General features: G+C 33.5%; 1 protein-coding gene across 1 annotated transcript in view; it reads left to right on the top strand.

The window, feature by feature from the left end:
* The window catches only part of LOC149780845 (uncharacterized protein C20orf96-like), a 44,699-nt gene extending 26,577 nt beyond the window's left edge, over window positions 1-18,122 (top strand). The window contains exons 10-12 of the mRNA XM_089937930.1: window positions 1,067-1,132; window positions 14,153-14,295; window positions 15,602-18,122. Coding sequence (XP_089794056.1) covers window positions 1,067-1,132; window positions 14,153-14,295; window positions 15,602-15,662 — 270 coding nt within the window. The 3' untranslated portion in view covers window positions 15,663-18,122. The remainder of the gene's footprint in view (window positions 1-1,066; window positions 1,133-14,152; window positions 14,296-15,601) is intronic.
* The last annotated feature ends 7,810 nt before the right edge of the window (window positions 18,123-25,932 follow it).

The following is a 25,932-nucleotide window of genomic DNA, read 5'->3' on the forward strand; positions in this document are numbered from 1 at the left end:
AGACTTTTGGACTAAATAACTAATTTGGGATTATTGTACATTCATTCAAAGACATTCTGGATTATATCATTGTGATACATGAAGAGTGTTAGCACAGTCAATACTAGAATTCATTGAGAACACTCTATCCTTTTGGACTTGTGATAGAACTAGTATGACTGTTTGGGATTTATTTCACCATACTGTAAGCTCTTTTGAAATTTTCACTTCAAGAGAAATAAATTATTTGTTGAATTTTACTAAACTTGTTGGTTTCACTTCTTTCTGTTACTTAGTTTAAGTCCATAGAGTCCTAGCAATATAAATGACAAAATTGATACAATATCTTATTCTTTAATTTAATGTTACCATTATGCAATATTTTGCACAGTAAGAAAGTATTCATGACAGAATAGAAAGTGTTCTTGACAGGGTAGATGAACACATTACCAGTCTGTTATGTGTATTTCTGGTTGAGTTACTGAAAAAAAAACTACACAACAATGTGAAATGAATTGAGTTTATTAACATAAGCAATCAAAGAACAAGATTATCAAGGCTTGTAAATTTTAGTTATTTCTTAAGGCTAGTCACCGTGCAGTTATAATTTAGTGAATTCATTATTTCACAGGGACATTATATGTGTAAGTAGCCATGCCCAGCCCTAGGATGTGTGGGGCCCAAGGCAGAAAGCGATGAGTGCAGGGACCTGAGCGAACAAATTGCATTGCGAGTTAGTGCAGGGTCCAAGGCGGTTGCCTCATTTGACTTGCCCTATGGCTGGGCCTGTAGGCAGTTTTAGTTCTATGGTTCTCCTGTCATGTCAGACCCACAGAAAACTCTTTTTTGTTCTACTGTAAAAGGTGACTTCCTCCTGAAAATGGAAAAATTAGGTATAGAAAGTTTGTATTATTAATACCAAAATGCATTAAATCAAATTTTTATGAAAGTCTTGACATTATAAAAGACTTTAGAGGGCATTACATTTTTATTTTCTTGTTCTTAAGCAACCAAATTATAAATGATAAGTTTAAATATTTTTCAAAGTCAGTTGTATTATTCAGTATTTGAATTTACTTTATTTCAGAAAGCTATATCAATGATGCATCCTAGTCTGAAAGACATGGCACTTCAGAACATGGTTATGCAAAAGGTAAGCTAAAAAAAAATCATTAATCAATTAATTATATTTTCTCTTAATCAGCAGTGTAGTCTTTAGATAAGGTTAGCTGTTTATGGTGTGGTTTTAGAGTATATTTCCTGCTCCAAATAAGACACATAATTTATTGATGGTTAATTGATAAAGACATGTCACTACTAACATAGCAGTCAAATGTCCTAAAGCACTTCTTGAGTATATATTGCTAAAAACAAGAAACATAATTTATTGATAGTAAATGGATTAAACTAAGGACATGAAAATACTGATGCCAGCAGTCAAATATCCAAAAGCATTTGTGGAATATATACTCTGCAAACAAGTTAGGCCTTGGTTACACCTCTCCTTCAATAACTAATGCATATTAGGATCCAAAAACATATACCACAATATAAGTGAGGGTGTGAGTTACTGAAGGAACTCTGAAAATTTAAGAAGAAGATGATTTTCCAGCTGGAAATCGAGAAGAAGATGATTTTCCAGCTGGAAATCGAGAAGAAGACAATTTTCCAGCTGGAAATCGAGAAGAAGACGATTTTCCAGCTGGAAATCGAGAACAAGATGAGGTGGGAGCTGTTAATGGTGTAATACTTGTTTTATAATTGTGTTAGGAATGATTGTGATTAAAATGTTTTTTTCTGGTGAGGTGGCGCTATACAGTTTCGCATTTTGCATAGGGTTAGGATTTTAAAGAAAAAGAATTTCCCTGGCTTTCCTCACTGGTTATACTGGCTATTTAAAAAAGACCTTGTATATCTTAGATATAATGCAAAGAACCTTTAATTCCCTTTATTTTGGTGTATGATTGATGGGTGTACAATGGGTTATAGAGTATACAGCTTGGCCTTACTTAAAATGTGCACCTTTCAAAAAAATGCTAGCTCTACTTGGTCATTTTCACTTCCTAAACTTCAGAGGTAAATTGAATAAAAAAGAGCCGATAACTTTTTTTACATTTTATATATTTGGTAATTCATTCATTGCACTTTCAGAAGCTGGTATTGTCTAGTCTGGCAAAATTCATTTTCCCTATTTTAATAGCTGCTATGTATAGTGTACTTTAGACTAATTCAGACTGATTTTTTAACACAAGGAAGCAGTCATTTTAGTTAGCAGTGTGCTTAAATCATGTAAAATTTCCCAAAGTACAGTATCCAAAAGAAATATCATTCACATTACATTAATGTAGCATAGAGGTATGCAAACATTCTCTCCACTGTGCATGTTTTAAATGCGAACTACTTCACCTTACATACGTCACTCTCTCAAAAGTACATATTATCTGGTGAGCGCCACCTGAAAGTGTTATCTTTTCTGTTTAAATTACCTTTATTTTATGGATAAGCAGCCTTTGAAAGATAATTTTAAAAAACTAATTAAAGCAGTTTTGACACATATTGCATGCATACTTCTGAAAACATCACTTTGGGGGTGGTATAATCGAGTGCTATTGTTGATTCACAAATAAGCAAGTTTTCCTTTCTTCAAAAACTAGGAACATTTCATTATAGAAACAACAATTGTTAATGTTGAAACTTGATTTTTTGCACATTGTTCTATTAGCAAATGCTGTGATGAATAATAGTGAAACTTTTGCTCATCTGTGAGCAAATCTTTCAGTGCCAATTTTAAGTTTACTGCAGACTATGAAACTCTATTCTCTCATACCCCATGTAGTCCTTTGGTTTGCTTCGCTTGCTATCCTTGATGACATTTGCAGATTAATATGATAAACTACTAATTAATGCTTGATACTTTAATTAAGGTACCTACTTAATAGCATTTATGTCTGTGTGCAGCTGGTAAATTGAAATGGGTTGACATGATACATTGTATCGTGAATGCCTTTTAAGTTTCTTTTCAATTATTTCACCCCCTTTATTTGATTTGATACAAATTATATCATTAATGTGATAATAAAGTAAGTCTACTTTTAATTTATAGCAACAGTACAACAAACACTTCTACAACATGGAGATCAAAGTAATTTGGTTCTCAGAAATGCTTGTGATTATAGCTGTGATGGCAGATTGACACTTTTCATGATTGAATACCTGAAGGCCTATAGCATTTATAATGATTACACTGAAATCAAGTTGAAAAAATAAAACTGAAACAAGAATTTCACTTAACAAAACTTATTTAATCTGTGTTTATTTTTCAAAGTGCTTCACCAGAAAGCATTACTGACATTTTCATGGATCAAAATATTGTCAAATAATGTTAATTACAGTATACTGAGAATTTGTTTTGGATAGAAAAGTTTTAAAAAATATGACTTCTTATGAAAAGTTGCAAATTTCTTTATGTTGAATTACATTTCTGGACACTATCTATCATTTTAGACAATAAAACAAGGGATATATCAAAGTTTCATTTACTAATTTTGATGATGATTTCTTCACCTTCAACAAATAAGGGCCAATACTTTTTGCATTTTCTAGAAAAAGTAGGATCCACACTTGCCCCTGCATTATAATTGGGTTTGCAAGTTATCGAGGGAGATGTGTACTTTATTGATGGTAAATGGTTAAAGCTATGGACATGACACTACCAATGTCAGCAGTAAAATAGACTTAAGTTCATGGAATATACACAGCTGACATGATTAATTATTAACTGTCCTCATATTATTTTTGTTTATATTGTAATAATCAAATTATAGATGAGCAGAAAATAAAGATGTGAAAGTCTTGTTTATATGTTTGTACAATTGAGTATAAAAGTGAGAGACTGAAATTTGAGGAATTAAAGAATTGTGTTTGCATCATGAAATTGAAAGGTACACCTACCTATTAGTATGAGAGAAAAAAATTAATACTACACCACTTCTTTATTTAATGCACCCTGATAACTTTCAACCTACTGACTGCTTGGAAGCAAGTGTGGATACTATTTTCTTCTCATAGAAAAGGCAACAAATGTACTCCGTTTTGCTTACAAAATTACAATCAGAACTGGTAGATATGCATTATTTTGGAATTAACATCATAAAATTAAAGCATTTTAATAAGAAATATATTTTTAAAGATGTTTTTTAACAAAAATGTCATGTGCACTGGTGGCAGCACTGTAATGTTGGGAAATGCCCACTTCTGGCAATACTGTAAGAAATAAATACCAATTTGAGAAGTACTTTCAACTGACTTTCATGTTTTCATTTTTGTTTTTTTAATGTGACATTGACTCATATATTCAGACATGAAAAAGTGAATTGACTTTCACAATGATGCCAGCAAGCACTTACATGAGAACCTGAATTAATTGCTTACCCAATGGCTAGGCTCATTTTGACAAGTATTGAAAACTGAATGGTCCATTCAGATGATAACATGAGCTAAGTAACTAATTAACAGATCAGATTGTCTCAACCAATTACAGTATATGACAGATGCCAACATTACAGTAACATTTTTGTGTATGGCAAGCCTAATTTCTTGTCAAAATCACACAACATAGACACTTCCTGGGTTGTTGCTTTTTCCTTATGTTTGTATTGCTAATTTGCACTGATACATTTGTAAATAAATTGCAGGTTCTAATAAAATGCTCACATTTTTTTTCTCTTTCCATTAGATCAATATTTTTTTCATACTTAGTGCTTCAGGATAGATGCTGGCTATCTTGAAAATATTGTTATCTCTACTCCTCCCAAATGGATGGTTCTGTCAACATTGGTTTTTAACCCATAAACATATTACAATATCTAGTTGGTCCTAAACGAAAATGGTGCCAATTGTACATCCAATATGATTGCTGTGTGGCAATTGCTATCATGAAAGTCTTGCTTTCGCCCCCTCCCCTCCCCACGGTGGATGGTAATAAATATAGGGTTATCACCTAAAGACTTCTTATGATGTCTGTTTGGTTATAACTATAAATGGTTCCAATCTGACATACATTATGTTCACCACAGCAGCTAATCAGCTCTCTGCAATTAGGAGGAAGAAGTGGTCTTATCTTGAACTTATGGAAATTCTTTCTACCCAATAGTGTGTCAGTCCATTTGAAGGACTGTTGTCATACGCTAGTTCATGATAAGCCCAATGTTTGTCTAGCTTGTTTTTAAAACTATTTACGGTTGGGTACTGATATGATTTCCTCTAGAACATTGTTCCCAATTGAAGTAATGCTTATTACAAAGCATTTTATTTTATTGCAAATGTATCATTCTGAGAGTAGATCTTTTACATGTTTTATCCAACTCTGGGTCTAGATGTTACATATTTCCATATATTAATCAATGATCAGGTTTCTCTATTGTGTGTTGTGTACTATTTTGCATAGTTCTGGTGTGTCCATAACTCACTGCTGGTAATTTAAGTTTCGTCAGCCTTTCCATAAACCTCAGGTTTTTCATCCCTGGAAGTTGTTTTGTTAGTCTGTATTGCACAGTTTCTAGTTATTTAATTTGTTGTATATTATACAGGGACCAGTATGAGCTTTCATAGTCCAGGTGGATCCTCACTACGGTTTTGCATAGTGACATTAATGTTCATGAATTAAATAGTTCTTCTAAGTAATGCAAACATTTGATTGGCCTTGTTTTTTTGTGTGTGGCTTATTTGGTTTTCAAAAATACCATAAATAGTAACAAGCCAAGCACATATCCCTGTGATATTCCTGGTGTTAAATACAATCAGTCTAAGTATTCACTATTATTGACAACTTGTTGATATCTGTCTGACAAGAAAGTTGAAATCCTGTTTATAATTTGGTCTTTCACGCCATAATCCTTTAATATGTTGATTAGCCATTTATATGGGACAATGTTGAATGTTTTAGATAGTCCTTGTTTATACAGTTTATGGCGTATCCCAAGTCTGTGCTTCATCCCAAATATCAATAACTTCCAGTATTATGAATGAAGTTGATCTTGTTAAAATTAAACCATAGTTTTGGCCAGCAAATAGATTGTTCCTTCTCATATAAATAACAATATGTTCTCTTTTAAGGGAATCAATAATTTTATAAACATCTGTTGTGAGACATGCAAGTTGGTAGCTTCCTGCTCACCACTTGTATCTTTTTGTAGATGTCACTGATCTTTGCTTGTTTTCAGTCATTGATACTAAATGTAGATGTAATGACACATTTAATTACTCTGGTAGACACATAATATTTTAAATTTCATGATTTCCATTCAGAATTGCTGTTATTGCTGTCTATGGATGATAACAGTTGCTTCTAGTCTATTCTAGTTATCTCATCATTCATATATTTATGATGTGTTTTTTTTCATATGCTTCAAATATTCTAAATTCTTGTAATGTAGCAGTTAAAATTAAAATGTCACTTTTGCCTACTGGACTAAGATATTGGTACTCTATGGTCACTTTTGGTCATTAGACTAAGATACTGGTACTCTATGATCACTTTTCCCACTGGATTAAGATAGTGGTACTCTGTAGTCACTTTTCCCCACTGGACTAAGATACTGGTACTCTGTGGTCACTTTTGCCTTTGGAATAAGATACTGGTACTCTATAATCACTGTTGCTCACTGGACTAAGAAACTGGCACTATGTGGTCATTTTTGCCCTTTGGACAAACATACTGGTACTCTTTGGTCACTTTTGCCCACTGGACTAAGATACTGGTACTTTTTGGTCACTGTTGCACACTGGACTAAGATACTGGTACTCTATGGTCACTTTTTCCCACTGGACTAAGATGCTGGTACTCTTTGGTCATTTTTTGCCCTTTGAACTAAGATACTGGTACTGTATGGTCACTTTCACCTGTTGGACTAAGATAATTGTACTCTGTGGTCCCTTTTGCCCTTTGGACTAAGATGCTGGTACTCTATGGTCCCTTTTGCCCACTGGACTAAGATACTGGTACTCTGTGGTCACTTTTGCCCTTTGGAATAAGATACTGGTGCTTTATGGTCACTTTTGTCCTTTGGACTAAGATACTGGTACTCTATGGTCACTTTGCCCTTTGGAATAAGATACTGGTACTCTATGGCCACTTTTGCCCACTGGACTAAGAAACTGGCACTATGTGGTCACTTTTGCCCTTTGGAATAAGATACTAGTATTCTATGGTCACTTTTGCCCACTGGACTAAGAAAGTGGCACTATGTGGTCACTTTTGCCCTTTGAACTAAGATACTGGTACTCTATAATCACTGTTGCTCACTGGACTAAGAAACTGGCACTATGTGGTCACTTTTGCCCTTTAGACTAAGATACTGGTACTCTATGGTCACTTTTGCCCACTGGACTAAGAAACTGGCACTCTGTGGTCACTTTTGCCCTTTGGACTAAGATACTGGTACTCTATAGTCACTGTTGCTCACTGGACTAAGAAACTGGCACTATGTGGTCACTTTTGCCCTTTAGACTAAGATACTGGTACTCTATGGTCACTTTTGCCCACAGGACTAAGAAACTGGCACTCTGTGGTTGCTTTTGCCCTTTGGACTAAGATACTGGTACTCTGTGGTCACTTTTGCCCACTGGACTAAGAAAATGGCACTCTGTGGTCACTTTTGCCCTTTAGACTAAGATACTAGTACTCTATGGTCACTTTTGCCCACTGGACTAAGAAACTGGCACTATGTGGTCACTTTTGCCCTTTAGACTTAGATACTGATACTCTAATGCTGGCATCATATACTCCTCATTAGTCAAAATTACATCTAAAATGTTTTAGGTGTAACATCATGTCCATCTTGATGGTTTCCTATTATTCATAATCTGAAACAAATAATTATCATTCAGACAGTCAATAGCTCTTGAGTTTCTGACCTTAAGTACTTTTACTGTTCACATTCCTAGCATGCAAGTCAATGTTGGGATGCTTATTGTATGTGCAAGAAATTCGACATTCATCACTTAAAAGAAGCAGTTTCCATTATATTATTCTCATCTGTCCCAATCTCAGATCTCTATATCAGACCTATAAGTAAAGAACTCCCTCACTATAAGGCCCTTCATTATAACAGAGTTTCTGTTATAAAGCAATTGTGGCCATAGATACAATTTCATAAACTAGTAGTAAAATTATATGTACCATGTACTTCATTATAAGGCTGTCTTACTATAAGGTGGCATACTCAAAGGTTTCTATGGACAGTGTTATTATGAGGGAGTGCTGTAGTTTACCCTTCCCATTTAACTGGATCTCCATGGATAGATATTAATTCAGATTTTGCCTTCAATTTTATTTCTTTAGAATGTAATAATTTGTCTATACATAGTATTTCCCCTCATTACATTGTTGCCGTCATTATTTCCTGAAATATAGTGTGGGATCCAATTGCATTGATTGAGAACTGGATTTGGCTGATTCTTTCAATTCTTTGGTTTTTCTTCAGTGATTCCATTAATCACAGGTTTATAATATCTGATTTTTACCAGAAATTTAGTACATTTGTTTCAGGATTGCTGTGCATTTTTGTGTAAAAACAGCTCAAATTGTTAAAAGCCTTGAACACACAATATATAATTGTCAGTATTAGGCTTTACTTTTCTCCTACTTTTGTTTCCATTTGTTTTGTACTCTTTTTCTTTCCTGGGGTGGGGGGAGTCTGATTTTGAGTAAACATTTCTTTGAGGAATTTCCTTCCATATACTGCCTTATATCTTAGCTCATTTTCTGTTTACACTTATGCGGTATCATTACTGATTCTTACTGATTCATATTTCTCTTCCTGGTACATTCTGTAAGAATTAGTCAATTTTACTTTTAAATTATTTTCTGCAAAATCCTTTTTATTTGGTCCAGTGAAAAAAGTGAAAATTTATAGTTTCAAGCATGATTAATGATGTGGAAACTAGTAAATGCAATAGATTATTATTATTATTATTAGTAGTAGTAGTAGTATTAGTATTATTATTATTAGTATTATTACTATACCGGTATATGTGTATGTGTTTGCCATATACTTGCTGTAGCCTCTGTGTGATCTACATTATTGTAAGCTTTGTGTGTGTGTTATTTACATAAACATATGTGTGCATTATCTGCAGTGTTGGAATCTCTATACTATCTACACTGTTGTAAGCAGTGTGTGTATGTGTTATCTACATAAACCTATGTGTGTGTTATCTGCAGTATTGTAAGCTCTGTGTGTTATCTACATAAACATGTGTGTGTTATCTGCAGGGCTGGAATCTATATACTATCTACAGTATTGGAAGCTGTGTGTGTGTGTTATCTAAATAAACCTATGTGTGTTATCTGCAGTATTGTAAGTTCTGTGCATGTGTTATCTACATAAATACATGTATATGTTTGTGTTATCAGCAGTATTGGAATCTATATACTATCTACAGTATTGTAAGCTCTGTGTGTGTGTTGTCTGCAAAAAACTATGTGTGTTATCTGCAGTATTGTAAGTTGTGTGTGTTATCTACATAAATGTGTGTGTTATCTGCAGTGCTGGAAATATATACTATCTACAGTATTGTAACCTCTCTGTGTGTGTGATCTACCATACTGCAACCTTTTTGTAATCCTGGTTGTTCATCACCCAGTACTGGGTTTTGTGAGTCTTTTACTCAGAATAATAGTAAGACTTTACTCATAACCAGTAATACTTGTTCCTTTATAATTATTCAGGTCATTGTTGTTGTCTTATTTATGAAGTGGAACAATTGTAGCACTAGTCTTTTAGAAAGTTTGAGATACTAAAAATTGCATTTAATAAATACAGTGTATTTAAGTAATGGAACTATGTAATCTTCAAAGGCTTTTAACATCCTGGTGCTTTCCCTGATTGCATATATATATTGATTTCCTTATGTCTTCAGTAATATATGCATCAAGATCATCACATGTTGTGTTATTAATAGAGTATGGTTTATCAAATGTGTCAAGAGTGAGGATTAAATGCTCTTGGAAAACAAAGAATAAATACTGTACTTTTGAAAAATGACGATTACATACAATTGGAAAATACTCAAACCATCTTGGTTTTGAAATCTGTTCTTTGCCGTAACATGATATTGATCTTAGTATTTGAAAGAACAGATTTTTGTAATGTAGTGTCATATTGATTTCTGAGACTTTTCTGCAGTTTGCTTCTTCTAACTTGTTTTAAGCTGTGTTATAAGTTTCCAAGTTTTAGGCAGATCTAATAAACCTAAATTTTCTTTTGACTATCACTACCATTCTCTTAGCATTTTTATAATCCTCACAAACCACTACTGTTTTTGTATAGTCATGGATTGATGAAAAGGCAAAGTCTTGACACTTCTCTTCAACCAGTATCTGTAACCAATTGAATGATTAGTACTAGAATCAACTGCTCTATCAAACTGACTGTTGTTATGATTCTATAATTTTAATTAAGTAACGGAAAAGAGCGAAAACTAACAAGTTCTGTAAAATTCAACAAATAATTTATTTCCCTTGAATACAAAGTGAAAATTTAAAAAGAACTTACAGTATTGTGAATTAAATCCCAAACCATATAATCCAAAGTTCTATCACAAGCAAAAAAGTATGATATTCCAATTGAATTCCATTGGTGTTCCAAATAAATTCCAATATTGAATGTGTTGATATGCTTTTACTGTTGAATGTGCTAATGTGTCAGTGGCCTAGAGTTTGTTGATGTGCTAACAGTCTTTTGCTGTATCGCAATAATATAATCAAAAATGTTCTTGTCTGAATTCACAATAGTGCAGATTAATGTTTTAATCCAAGAATATTATTGAGCACTTTGTAATTCCATTGAATAAGTAATTCCAGCAAAATGAAAAACTGAGCACAACAATAATAAGTCTGATTCTGCTTCAGATGTTAAGGCAAGAATGAATAATTTTTCAAATAAACAATGCTATAAAAGAAAAGATACGACACAATAATAGAACCAGGATGTAGATTAGTCTCTTCTATAAAAGATTCAAAGTTGTCAACAAGTTTAGGAATTTCCAAGTGAAAAACTTAATGTCCTAGACTCAGATTCAAGTAAAAATGTTTACCATTAATACTGATATCTATTTCTAATCTATAATCACAGAGAAATATTAGTTATGTCTCATATTGTTTACAAAACAAATGTCGCTGGTACGGCACACCATTAACTTGATTTTGTGCAAGGTCAGGTATAAAACACAGATGTACATAACATATAATCATTAAGAAAAGCCAAGAAATAATACAAATTAAATATGCATAACACTGTTATCAATTGTTTCAAAATATTGATTATAAGAGAAGAATAAAAAGAGGCAATGCAAGCATGTTAATTACAAAATGGACTTATGCGATCATGTAAAGTTATATTATTTTGTATTACTGTCATTCCTCACTTTTATCCTCTTAGAATTTAGACTAAGATTTAATGGATGTTGTATTGATTCTAACCACTCTTAGATCAGTTCATTGATTACCTCGATTTACTATCTGCCAGAAAATCATTAATAAAAAAGCCCACCGATAATATGTTAAGAACTGAAACAACTTTTTCTTTTTCTTATTTTTATAATGCAAGTTTCTTGCACACAAAATTTCATCAAGATTTTGGCACAGGGGCACTAAATTTGTGAAGAATCCATTATATTTATTTGTTCTAATGATTACTCCTAACAAATTGCACAGACCCAGATCTGCTGGCACATAATGTTCTGTGCAGTTTGCAGTTGGACTTGAATTATAAGAGAGTATAAGTTTATACTGTTAAGTCATTTGTGTGTCCAGAATAATTAATAAATAAGCATATGTGTGTGAGTGCTTTGGATTTTTAATGTAGTGTTACACACACTGGGGTATTTAATTGACCGAGCGGTTGTCAAACCCTAGCGCAGTTCTCACTAGAAGTCATAGGTTTACCCCAACTTTCCAAAGACTTCCATACAACTTAAGTTGTAAATTAGAAAGCCCGACGTGTCCATTCTATACCTAACTTTTACTCTAATTAATGTAAGTCGACAGATAAAACAAACTGCCCAATATATATCAACTGCACATCTGAATGGCTTATCTACGTCATGTTTCCATACCGCCTACCATTTGTGCCTTATAAAATGTACGAGTATCCCCTAACACTAGGAACTATTTTAACTCCGCCACCTTAGGCCAGTCAGTGTATGCTTTCCAGGCACATTTCACCAATATAACTGCACCATATTTGCCCACATGGCGACATAAACAGTATCTGCCAAGTCCCTTCTTATTTATTCCTTTGTGTAATTTACTGGTTTCCTACCATAAATACTGCCACTACACTCACACCACCAATGTACACCACTAGATTTTAATATGGACTATCTCCAGAATTCACTACTAGTGAACCTTGGTATGGAAACTCACTAACACTTCACTCCGTGATGTTTGCTTCTAATAATTGGATAATTATTTCAGGCTAGGAATATTTCCATTGTGCTGAATTCCAATAGGTAATCACACAAATCTAAAAATTCCTTAAATGGGGTGCTATAACCAAATGTGCATACTCCATATTTATTACAGTAGCTTTATCAATTTTTCAGTCATATTGCTATGATGTCTGCAGTGTGTCAGTTTATAGTGATGTCTAGCACTGGGGCATCATGCCACAGACATGTAGCATGATGTCCCACCCAGTCACATTATCCTGACACCAGGCCAACCAGTCCTAACACTAACCTCTTAATGCTGAGCGCCAAGTGAGGCAGCTGTTAGTACCATTTTTGAAAGTCTTTGGTATGACTCGGCTGGGGATCGAACCCACGACCTCCCACTTACAAGGCGAATGCTCTAACCACTAGGCCACCAGAGCGGTCAACTGAACAGGCATAAACACTAAAAAGTGCATGACCCGCATAAAGCCGACCCACAACTCCAAGACATCGCAAGATGCAAGAGGCGTGTTCTAAATGCATTTATTTAGGCAAACTTATATTAATAAAAATTACATGTATACTTATCTTGAGGTTGGCGTGCATGATTATTAAAAAAAGAAATGGTTTCAAACTCTTTTGAAAAGTAATCTATTTAATTTTCTGTTTTCTTATTGCTTCTGCCTAATTTAGATTTGTGTATATTTTGATCAAACGATGACAAGACTTTAGTAATCGTGAGTTGCTGTAACACTACCTCTTTCTTTTGACTCGATTATTGTTTGTTTATGCATTATTGCATTGGACATTTTACATCAGTGCACCGGTAAATATGTTTTTACTTTGCCTTGAAATTGTAAATACCTAACTCATTAAAATGTAATCGCAGCATGACAACGTAACGAATAACAACAATACAGTTCAATTCAATGCTCACAATTAGGCTACTGAATGTATTTATTTAATGGCGCCACCGCATGTACATTGTAGGTTTGATTATGTGCTTAATTAATTACATTACCGGTAATTAAGTGCCCCAGTGGTAGACACTATAAACTGCCACACTGCAGACATCATAGCGATATGACTGAACATTCTTAAAGCTACGTTACAAACCCTAATCTCACAAAACATATGCACCTGTTCAGTTTTGGGGATCGGCTTATACACGAACTGGCGTATACGCGAATATATATGGTAATTAGAAGTACCGGCTTTTATGCAGGTCTGCTTTTATGTGGCTCATACACATTTTAGTGTTTACGCATGAAATATTCTTTATTTAAATTAAATGATTTTTAAAAAAAAACATTACCAGAGTTTTTTTATGGAACCAGTTTTGCTTGTAAATTTCATCTCAGTGGATGATGCAGAATAGGTATGACAGCAATTTCAAGCTACAAAAGTATGAATTAGGGCTCATGGTGTCAATCATTGGAAACAGAAACTGTTTTTGAAATACACATGATGGGCAGTAGATAGTTTTATCAATTTAAAATTAATGTTTCAATTTGACAAGAATTCTGAGTAGCCAGAGTTTTGGTTTGTCAAGTTTCATTGCAAATAGAATGTGCATTTAATAGTAGTAAGCTATTCCCATTTAGAGGATAAAGTTGATTGTACATAGTTACTCTTCTAATTCATGCATCATGTATGTAGTTTTGTTTTATGTTGAGGTAACCTTGTATATATTGTTTTATGAACCTTTTGTTTGAATACAAAATTTCACTGATTTCAGGAGATTGAATTCCACAAGAAGGAACAGGAGGAGTTAGAGATGGCAAACCAAGAGTTGGACACTGAAGTTACAAAGTTGCTACGTGATCCAAAAACAAATACACGCTTTCAGATGTTTCCAGAGTTCTTCCCATCACAGCAAAAGTAAGCTGGGTTTCCTTAATGAAAATTGGCGAGGATAAGGACCATTAGTATTGCAAGCATTGCGATGACTATTTCAGTAGGCTTAACATATACAAGTACTAACTGCAAGCATTGCGATGACTATTTCAGTAGGCTTAACATATACAAGTACTAACTGCAAGCATTGCGATGACTATTTCAGTAGGCTTAACATATACAAGTACTAACTGCAAGCATTGTGATAACTATTTCAGTAGGCTTAACATATACAAGTACTAACTGCAAGCATTGCGATGACTATTTCAGTAGGCTTAACATATACAAGTACTAACTGCAAGCATTGTGATGACTATTTCAGTAGGCTTAACATATACAAGTACTAACTGCAAGCATTGCAATGACTATTTCAGTAGGCTTAACATGTACAAGTACTAAATGCAAGCATTGCGATGACTATTTCAGTAGGCTTAACATATACAAGTACTAACTGCAAGCATTGCGATGACTATTTCAGTAGGCTTAACATATACAAGTACTAACTGCAAGCATTGCGATGACTATTTCAGTAGGCTTAACATATACAAGTACTAACTGCAAGCATTGCAATGACTATTTCAGTAGGCTTAACATATACAAGTACTAAATGCAAGCATTGCGATGACTATTTCAGTAGGCTTAACATATACAAGTACTAACTGCAAGCATTGCGATGACTATTTCAGTAGGCTTAACATATACAAGTACTAACTGCAAGCATTGCGATGACTATTTCAGTAGGCTTAACATATACAAGTACTAACTGAAACCTTGTTTTTCCGGATATCTTAGTGTTTGAACAGCAGTTTCTTTGAAAATATCCTTTTTCATTCTTTGAAATGATTGATACATTAGGATTTCTTGTATACGCATGCAAAGAACTCAGGGCTTGTGTGTCTGAATTACTGGTTTCATTGTAATTGTATTTACAGATACAGTGCTTTTATTTGATAATCTAAATCTAAAATTGAAGCATGTATGTAATTCATTAAATAGTGTTCTGTTTATATTAGATGATACAACAGTTTGTACAATTAACAATAAATAATTTGCTAGTATGTAATTTGCAAACTTTTGTTATGAAAGTTTTAAAACCACCTAAATTATTAAAATATGGTGAGATTAAAATATTATAATTTGCATTTGTCTTGCTACAGTACTGTGTGAAATCAGTATCTCTTTTACTTTGTGTTTTGTAATGGCACTCCATAAATATGGAATCAGTATATAATGTTATCTATATTATACGTCAGTTGATATTTTAGTGAATATTTCTTTCTTTGCGTTGCAGATGTACACCAGACATGGATGTGGTCTTGGATATACCCACACAAGAGTGGCTTCCCATCTAGTGGTCTTCTCTTGCTCTGACAGCAAGTTCACTGCCAAGGTGCTCCATTTTTTCAAACGCTGTTCTGACTTTTGATATCTGACCTTCTTCCCATCTCTGGAAACAGGAAAGAAAGATTGCTGCCAGTGCATTGCAGATTCACTCCTTCTTCAGAATGTTTTACAAATTGAAATTACATAAGTCCTGATTTATGGCTGTGTGTGACCTTAGGGGCAGGTATTAGAAGTAGGTTTGAAGTTTTAAAATCATGTACCTGCTTTGTATTGGTTATTCTTGTCATACTATGTGAAGACAGTTGTTACTACAAGTATGCGAGTCAGATTTGCTAAAATCACTTTTTAAAACTACAAAGAGTCCATTGTAAATGGATGTATGTTGTCAGGTCTGCAAATAAGTAATGAAACTCCTTTTATAGCAGGAGAAAAATCCATTTGTTGTAAATGCAGTGAATTCTTCATTTGTATATGGTTGACTGGTTATCTTACTGTAATATACTTATAAGTCATTTCCAACTGCCAACTGATTTACCATCACATAATGTGCCAGTAGATCTCAGTCTGTACAGTCTGTTAATAGTTATCAGTAGAAAAACAAAATAGACCCTGGTCTGTCCTTGCTTTATGTGATAGCAGATCAGGATCAAGGTTGTTTGCAGTTGGACTGGACTTATAAGCAAGTACATATGGTAAATGAAACATTGAGGATAAACTGGCTAATGGATTCTGTTCCATGCAGATTTGAAAAGTTCAGACCATCAGTATTAAGATACCAGAAAGTAATTACAATAAAACACAGCTGAATTAGTCCCTTGTGTGCCAACCTATTTAGTTTGAATTGATGAGGAATGTGGATTAAAAGATTGGTTCAAAGAATACATCTGAAAATTATTATACCATGACAATTGCTTCAGTGTATTTCGAAGAAATATATAAGGAGTATTTGCAAGCATATAACTGTATTGCAAAAGATAATAATTCTAAGCTGGATCATGTTCTACTACAGATTTGAGAAGTCACAGTATTCATTGGCATTCAAGATGCTTATGGAAAGATATGCAAGCATATGGTCATGCTGATTTGTGTATTTCAGTCAGTAGTGCAAGTTGTTATAAATGAGCAGCATGTGTCATATATTAGTACCAAATATTCCCATTTCACTAAGGGTAGTTTTAAAAGAGCTGTTTCCTTTGTTGGCCATGTTTGAGGGTCAATACTATTTCACATAATATGTGAAAAATATTTTTTTACAAATGTGAAATAGATGTTTTTTATATTTATTTTGAAATCATTTTTCACATATGTAAAAAGTAAAGTATTTAAAATGCAAATATATGTATCAAGAATTGAACAAAAAGCTTTAGGAAGATAAATCTTTCCAAATGAATGTTAAGACAAAGTACCACAAGATGAAGGTTAAGAAAATGTAGATTGTATCTAATAATGGTCTTACAAATATATTTTTAAAATCTTTTAAAATAGCATCAGTTTGCATTTCTCATAAAGTCTAATATTTTATCTGATAGTACATCATCATAACATTCCATTTTACACCATGGAATTTCTTTACACTTGTCTTGAATATATCCCACTGCCAGTGGATACTAACAGGGTAGCACTCAGGTGGAGGTTCGCCCTTCCAAAGGCCATTATGAGTCAGGTATGTGTGTCTGCTATGCGATTGGCACATTACCACATATACAATGGTACACATGAAATATTGATATTTAAGTTACACGGATTTTAAATTCAGTAATGGCAAAATTATGGAAGATATATAAAGAAATGTCACACAAAGCCTAGTGCTATTTCAGTTCCACATAATATAGATGGGATTTCCAGATTATTAATTGTGTTTAGTGTATTCATTCTGTGACTATCAGTCCTCAGTAATATAGACATGTGCCTTACCTGACAACAAGAATTAATTAGTTGTCTTTAATATAGAAATATGTATTACCTGAAAAATTAAATATGTAAAAAAAACTTTAATTTTTATTAAGGTTTTATTTTTAACCAGGAGTAAAAGCAAAATGATTACCGGCTTTTGGACACAAAGATTATTTTAAAAACAATTTGGGTGCATATTATAGGATGACCTTAGAATGTCTTTTCTGTTTTAAATGGCCTCAATTAATTGTGGTAACATACATATAGAAAATTCAAAGAATGCCCTATCAGGCAAAATAAGAAGATTATCACCTGAATTATGACATATGTGAACTAAAATAATGGACACCATAGATGTATCAAAATGAGATGTACAAAGAAATTGTATGCAGAAAACTTTGAAAAAATTTTCCTCTTCTTAATATATATATATATATATATATATATATATATATATATATATAATCAAACATACCAATGATGGTTGTATTTTCAACTAATGTGACCTTAAATCCTTAAATTTGTGTTTCATAATTTATATTTATATGTGATGAATAAACTTGTGTAAATAGTAATTTATGAACATTTGCTGTCCCTCTTTATTATACTAGCCAGATGATGTTGACATGTCAGGTATATATGTTTATATAGAGTTTTTATTTCTCCAGTCCATTTGAAAAAAATGATAATGTTTAAAAAGCTTTTGTCTATACACATACAGTCAATAAATGTATTCAGACAAAATACGGAGTTTATTTATTTACTCACAGAATTCCTTCACTACAATCTGGCTTGATGTATTTTCTACTTCAAATAGGGTAGTATATGCTGTTTTGTTTTCCTCTTCTTATTTTGAAAGTACCAAACTAAAATTGGTTAAATGGATCAATAGACAATTTTAGTTATTATTTACAGTAATACCTTGAACATTTGCAAGGTTAGGTTCCAGAACCAGTCGCAGATCAGGAGGAATCGCGAATGTTTGGTACGAGTCACAAAAAATGCTAATAAGTGCTTATTTCTAGGGTTTAAACCCTAAATATGACCCAAATCATGCTCCCAAAGCACTTTAATTTCATTTAAAAGTTAGCTTAATACATTACCCTTAAAAAGAGAAATAAATGGTTGACGTAAAAATAGAGTACAGTATCGCCTAATGGGTATTTGCCACACTAGCGCATTTACAGTACGGTACATGTATACTAATATTACCCCTATACTAATTCATTGGCTGCCGTTTTCTTTTGCACTCACAGTAAGGTAAAACCAAGTAACGAATGGGACTGTAAACTTAATGACTGACGTTTTCTTTGTCATTGTCAGGAAGGTAAACTAGGTAAACTTCATATGTCACAGAAGTCATATAACGAAGGTACAATTCAATAAAATAAAGAAAACATGTACATAGAGGGTACCAATGAAAATTTCGCGAATCCATGAATTCGCAAATCCAGAAACGCGAATGCACGAGGTATTACTGTATTGATAATTATTTTGATGATAGATATCTAAGGGTTGATTCTCATAATAGATTTTACATAAATGTGATACATTGGGAAGTTGCAAACAAAACCCTAATTACTCTTACAAATGAATAAAATTAAAATCATTTGTACACTTACACCCATTATTAAAACTAAGCCAAAATTGGTCTGAAAAGAAATACAAATCTTTGTTTTATTTTGGTATTTCACAGTTATTCCAGTATTTATTCTGGTAAATACTTTTATTCCTGATAATTTAGCAACCAAAATAAACACTGGTCAATTTCACACCAAAATAAAGGGAATTGAAAGTTATTTTAACAATACCAAGATATACAATGTATTTTTTTTTAAAAATAGCTACAATAACCAGTGAGGAAAACATGGGAAATTCTTTTTTTATACAAATTTAAACCCTCCCTATGCAAAGTATGAAACTAGAGCACAACTATTTTCAGACATGATGGCATCCTTTGGTTTTGCAATGGGACATTAATCCCTTGCATCTTGGATCTAGCTAATACCAAACTTGCAACTTGTGTTATGCTACATTGTAACTTTTGGTATGGGAATGTTATACCAGATTGACCTCTCCGGTATAAGTCTCTGGTATGACTTGGATGCAGGAGGTTATGGGTTCAAACCCCAGCTGAATCATACCAAAGACTTATAAAAATGGTAACTAGCTGCTGCCTCACTTGGCACTCAGCATTAAGAGATTATGGTTTGAACTGGTCAGCCTGGTGTCAGGATAATGTGACTAGGTGAGACATGATGCTACATTTCTGTGGCATGATGCCCCATTGCTAGACATCATCATAAACTGTGAGACTGCACACATCATAGCAATATGACTACAAAATTGTTAAGCTATGTTAATAATAACGATCACATACACACACACACATGCACACACACACACACATATGTTGAACAATGTATTTTAAAAAGAAATCTCAACTGCAAGAAAAATTTTGAATTGGAAAGACTAAGTTCAAAATGTTATGTTGTGAAATTTCAGAACACAAATAAGACACAACCTATAACCATATGGAATTTTTAAAAATCTACTTACATTATAGGAAAGTTTCCATTTCAGAACATACGTAATATGCAAACATGGTATGCAGAGTTTAACAAACAATCTACGACGCATTAAATCTTCTGCCTCTGCTATTGTAGATGGCATAACTTTCATAATCAATTAAAGTATTGCAACCTCATCTGTCCCCAAAATATGGAAAACTGCAAAAGTAACTCCTGTTTACAAATCTGGTTCTAAGGATGATGCTGATAACTAGTGACCAATCTCAATACTACCAAACTTGTCAAAATTGATTGAAAAACATGTCCATGACTCATTCATGTCGTATTTAACCAAACACTTGCTGTTACATCCTAATCAATCATGCTTTAGACAGAAACATTCCTGTGAGACTGCCTTGATTTCCCTAAATGATAAATGGCTTCAACCACTTGACCAAGGTAGAATAATAGGATCTGTATTTGAAGATTTCAGGGAAGCTTTGACATGGTGGATCATGAAATCCTTTTGAAGAAACTGAAAATCTACCAATGTGTTGAAAGAACAATTAGATGGTTTACGTCTTACTTAAGTGAAAGAACACATTTACATAAATAAAGTTCTGTCTGAACCTGGAACAATTAGATATGGAGTACCACAAGGCTCAATTCTAGGTCCATTACTATTCATTTTATTTATTAATGACCTACCACTTTTACTAAGAGACTCAGTATCATCTACAGATCTCTATGCAGATGACACAACATTGTCAGACATCCAAAACACAAAGCATGAACTCGAAATTTCTTATAGAATTCCCTAAACAAACTGGAAAACTGGTACACATGCAATGGCATGGAGGTAAATACTGGTAAAACTAAAATATTCTTTATCTCAACATGGCAAAAAAGGACAAATCTTGATAGTGATAAACTATGTCTGACATGGAAGGATAAAAATTTGCAAATGGTCTGTCGTGATAGACTACTTGGTGTTCTGGTAGATAATAACCTATCATGGACTCAACATACTGGTACTAGGACAAAATGGTAGCAGACAAAATGGTATGGACAAAATGTTAAGTGGACAAAATGGTACTGGACAAATTGGTATGGATAAAATGGTGCAGACAATATGGTACGGACAAAATGGTATGGGACAAAATGATACTAGGATTAAATGGTATAGACAAAATGGTACGACTACAATTTTATTAATACGAAATGTAAAAAAACACAGACAAATTGATTTCTGAAAGCAAGAAAGAGCATGGAAGCATAACACAAACACTGGATCAAGTTATTCCTAGGCTTCATGGTAAATGCTTAATTTCAATACCAGAAAGCCAGTTTGATGAAGGTCATCATAAAGTTAATTTTAGTTGTCTGATTTAAAAATGAGACCAACATAAACTCTATCTCAGATGATATGAATAATCATTGTCTATTAGTTTATGTATGGGTTGAATGCACAGGTACATTGTCATAAATTGCTTTTAGGTAATGAAAGACTGATTTTGTTGATTCAAAATTGTTGCGAACTTTTTCAGTCATTAAAAATTAAAATTGCATTGAATTACTATTTGGCATCGTTGCATTTTGTAGATTCGGCATAAGTTATTTGCAGGTTCACTTGAGGTTTTTTTTAAAATAAAATACAAGTAACATTTCAGAAGTTACACAAATTTAATAAAATTCATTTGTATTTGTTTCTTTTTCAGTTAGTTTATGGATGCATGAATATTTTAATATAATAATAAAATTTAAATTTGATTATGATTTTATGTAATTATTATTTTAATTAGCAAGCAAAATTCTAATATATGTACCATATGTCCCATACCATTTTGTATGCAACATTTTATCCATACCATTTTGTCTATACCATTTAATCCTAGTACCATTTTGTCCCATACTATTTTGTCCGTACCATTTTGTCTTCTCCATTTTATCCATACTAATTTGTCCAATACCATTATGTCCAAATAACATTTTGTCCATACCATTTTGTCTGCTACCATTTTGTCCGGCCACCAACATATCAAATACATCAGTAAAGAAGTCAATTCAAGTTTATGGCTTCTCAGTAGGATAAGACATATTCTCCCTGAAAGGCACAGAAAACTATTTTATAACAGTTACATACAACCCTATTTAGACTACTGTAATACAGTATGGGGTAATTCAAATGATAAAAACATAGCAAAGCTGGCACATCTTCAAAAAAGAGCATTAAGGCTAATATTAATCCTGAAAGAAAGCAAGACAAATTTAGCTGGTAAGTTAAAAATATTACCTATTAAAAACTGAATCTGTTTGAGAAAAGCCAAATTAATGTACAGGATATCCCATAATAGTTGGTAATACTCCCTACATGCGAACCATGTCTACCAAACAGTATAAAATTCCCAAACCAAATAAGGAGTTATTTTTAAAAAGTTTCCAATACTCTGGAACTCTGCTCTGGAATAGTATCCCAGTTGAGATTAGAAATGCCCACTCTATTTCCTTCTTCCAAACCCAATATATCCAGTGGCTTTAGAGACACAGCTAAAATAAATAAATTCCTTTGTATGAGGGTCTCAAGGTAGATTAGTTCTTAACTAATTGTGTTACTCTCTTTAAATAAGGTCATTATTATTATTATTATTATTGCCTATAAAATATTGACTACCAAACTTGTTCTGATCTTATTATAAATTGAATTTTGCAGATTGAATTAAAGCTCCATTTACTTCTTCTTGAAAAATATCTTGATACTGTTCTTTAAATAAAGCGAGACAGCAGTTCCCATTATCCACCCTATGATTCATCCAAACTTTTCCAATCTGTGTGAAACAATATATTTTTTTATCCTGATTTACCCAACATTAACAGAGTTTACTCCAATCAACTGCAGATTATCCAGATTATCCTATCATCTTTAAAACTCTGAACCAATTTCTAATTCTTCTATTTGATCATACTACCTTCATTTTCTAAGGTGTTTTTTTTACTGCAGTATTATCTGTAAAGACTCCATTAAACTTGAAAATACTGTGTTCTCTTCCTTCCCTCAATGAAAAGGTCAGTCCCAAAAGTGATATATATTTATACCTACAGACCTGGGTTCGAATCTCCGTAGAGTACGAATTAAAAATTATTTAACCTCTATGTTAGTATTATTTGTATTAAATTATTAATTCTGCCTACCATTATCAAGCATTCTTCTATATGAATCCAGGGATATATATATATATATATATATATATATATATATATATATATATATATATATACACACACACACACACACACACACACACACACATGTACTTTTTCTACTTTGAAAATTCTCGTCAGAAACTACATGTACAGCAGAGCTATCTTGTGATTTCATAATAAGGCAGACTGAATGGAAAAGGGGTGTCTGGCAAATTTACAGCAAGGCTGTGCAAATTTTCATCTTTTCCAATTGACTTAAATGTTTGTCATCAATATTCTCTTGTTTATGTTGTTGTTGCTATTATTATTATTATTATTATAGTCTGAAAACTATTTCTCAATTTGCTTGATTTGTTTACTGTGTAAAACCGGCTTGGTGTATAATTTTAAAAGTTCTACTGAGTGCGGCCACCACCATCACCAATTAAAATAGAATAAAGGAACAGGAAACCAAGAGCAAAGAAATAATACCAAGAAGAGGAAACGATTAGCAAACCGCCAAGCCGTGAACAAAGGAATTGAACAGAACAAAGGAACTATCAAACAAAGGAACGATAGGAACACGTAACAGAAAACAAAGGAGAGACTTCTAGCAGAGGAGCAGACTGGGTTAGGACAAAAACAAAAGATAAGTCATTATTCAATGCTATACGCAATTTAAGTAGAAGAATGCAAACTAGGTCCAAACAAATGGCTCTATTCAATCCAAACACGCAAACACACAAACCACCAAACAACCCTATCAATAAATCAGTAAAAATATTGGATGTATCACAACTCCAAACAGCACCAATAAAGCATGTAAAACAAGCAAGATTAACGCAAGTAGTACCAACCACAGTAAACTCGAATTCAACCAACATCACACTGGAACCCCAAATTCTGGTCTCAAACACAGACCAAACAAACCACAAACCAGCAGGCATAATTAACACACCCCCACCCCACCAACAGAAACTACTAGAAATACAAAACTACACTCCAGGGAACAATATAAATACAATGCCAAGACTATCGCCAATCCTCTTCAAGGAAGCGGAAAAGCCAAACACAAATCAAGATATAGACACCACTATTCCAAACCTAACAAATGAATTTGACAGTAACCTACATACTTAAACTCCCCACAATTAGACCACATAACCATGACCAGCACCCCAAAATTCACCAAAAATGAAATAACCAATTCCAGAAGCATGCAAACAAACCAACAACAGGAAATCAAGCAAACAACAATAAATCAAAACATTAGGAAAGAAACTAGACACTCAAGCCAAACTCCTGGACCATCTGGGATAATAACAGCAAGGGAACCACCAACCTATGGGAACAAATCCAATGAATTAGACACTACAAAACGACCCAGCAGCATCACTAATATGGCAACCCAAAGACCCGAAACAACCCAAAACACATACCTAGGCAATGGCAAGGGCCCGCTAAAACCCCAAAACAACCAAAAAAAAACCCCACAAGTAAGGTTAACTCAAAACAGGAAATAAAACAACAACCTAACCCCCAAAACAAAATGTACAGTTATCATTCCATCGAACACAACATATACATAAGCAGCAGGTGCAACAGAATTATTAGTCTAAGTACCAATAGTATTATGACAGCACTGGCCAAAATTCACACTGGACAATTCAAACTGATAAGACCAAGGCGAAACTACCTCATTATCCAATGCAGCACAATTCAACAGGTGGAAAAATTCATCCAAATTGAAACTATAGGCCCAATAAAGACCAAAGTAGAGAGACACCATAGCACTCAGAGGAAACCACGAGTCACTTCGAACTCCAAACACAGTGAAACCACAACTAATCTGGCTGAACCCACTAAAACCACTATCTTTAAAAAAGTAATAGCACTAAACGGATACAACAAGGACATAAGCAATGAACTCCTACTTCATAAACTCACAGCAAATGGAACACAGACCACCAAAGTATATCGTCTTAAAAATCACAAGGGACAAGGAACAAACAAATCAGTTATAGAGGCTACCGAGCCAATACCCTCAATAATAAAACTAGGACAGTCAGGAGTGTACCATAAGCTGGAAAACTACATAAATAGGCCAAGATTTTGCACCAAATGCCTGCACTGGGGACACTATGCCCTCAGATGTAGATTCAAACCAAGATGTAAGTACTGCGGAGGTCAACACAAAGGAGAATGCCACACAATTAAACAAAAATGTGCTAACTGTAAAGAAAACCATTATCCTAGATCGGCAGAATGCAGATTTACAATAAAAGAGAAACAAATAGTGGACTTAATGAACGAAAAACACCTCACCTACCATTCTGCCAAAAACATTATTTGTAAAAACAACCCCAACACACCAAAATCTACCTCAGAAACAATCAATGAGCACCAAAACTCTCCACGCAGAATCAGAAGGGAAAACATTGCACCACAAAACATACCCTCGAATCAGGAAACAAAAGAACCAAAAACTACAACCCACATTGTAACAAACCATGACCACCCTGATAACACTCCAGATACAAACAAAACTGTCACCCCAAACATCACCAAATCTAACACACATCCCAACGAAGAATTAATACAGGAAGTAATGAACCTAACAACACCAACCATAATGCAAGACCTCAGTAGCATAATCAGAACCCTCAAAACCATTTTCACCATACTAGCTGATTGG

This window comes from Sinohyriopsis cumingii, chromosome 16, assembly GCF_028554795.1.
Source record: "Sinohyriopsis cumingii isolate HCF-2022 chromosome 16, ASM2855479v2, whole genome shotgun sequence".
NCBI lineage: Eukaryota > Metazoa > Mollusca > Bivalvia > Unionida > Unionidae > Sinohyriopsis > Sinohyriopsis cumingii.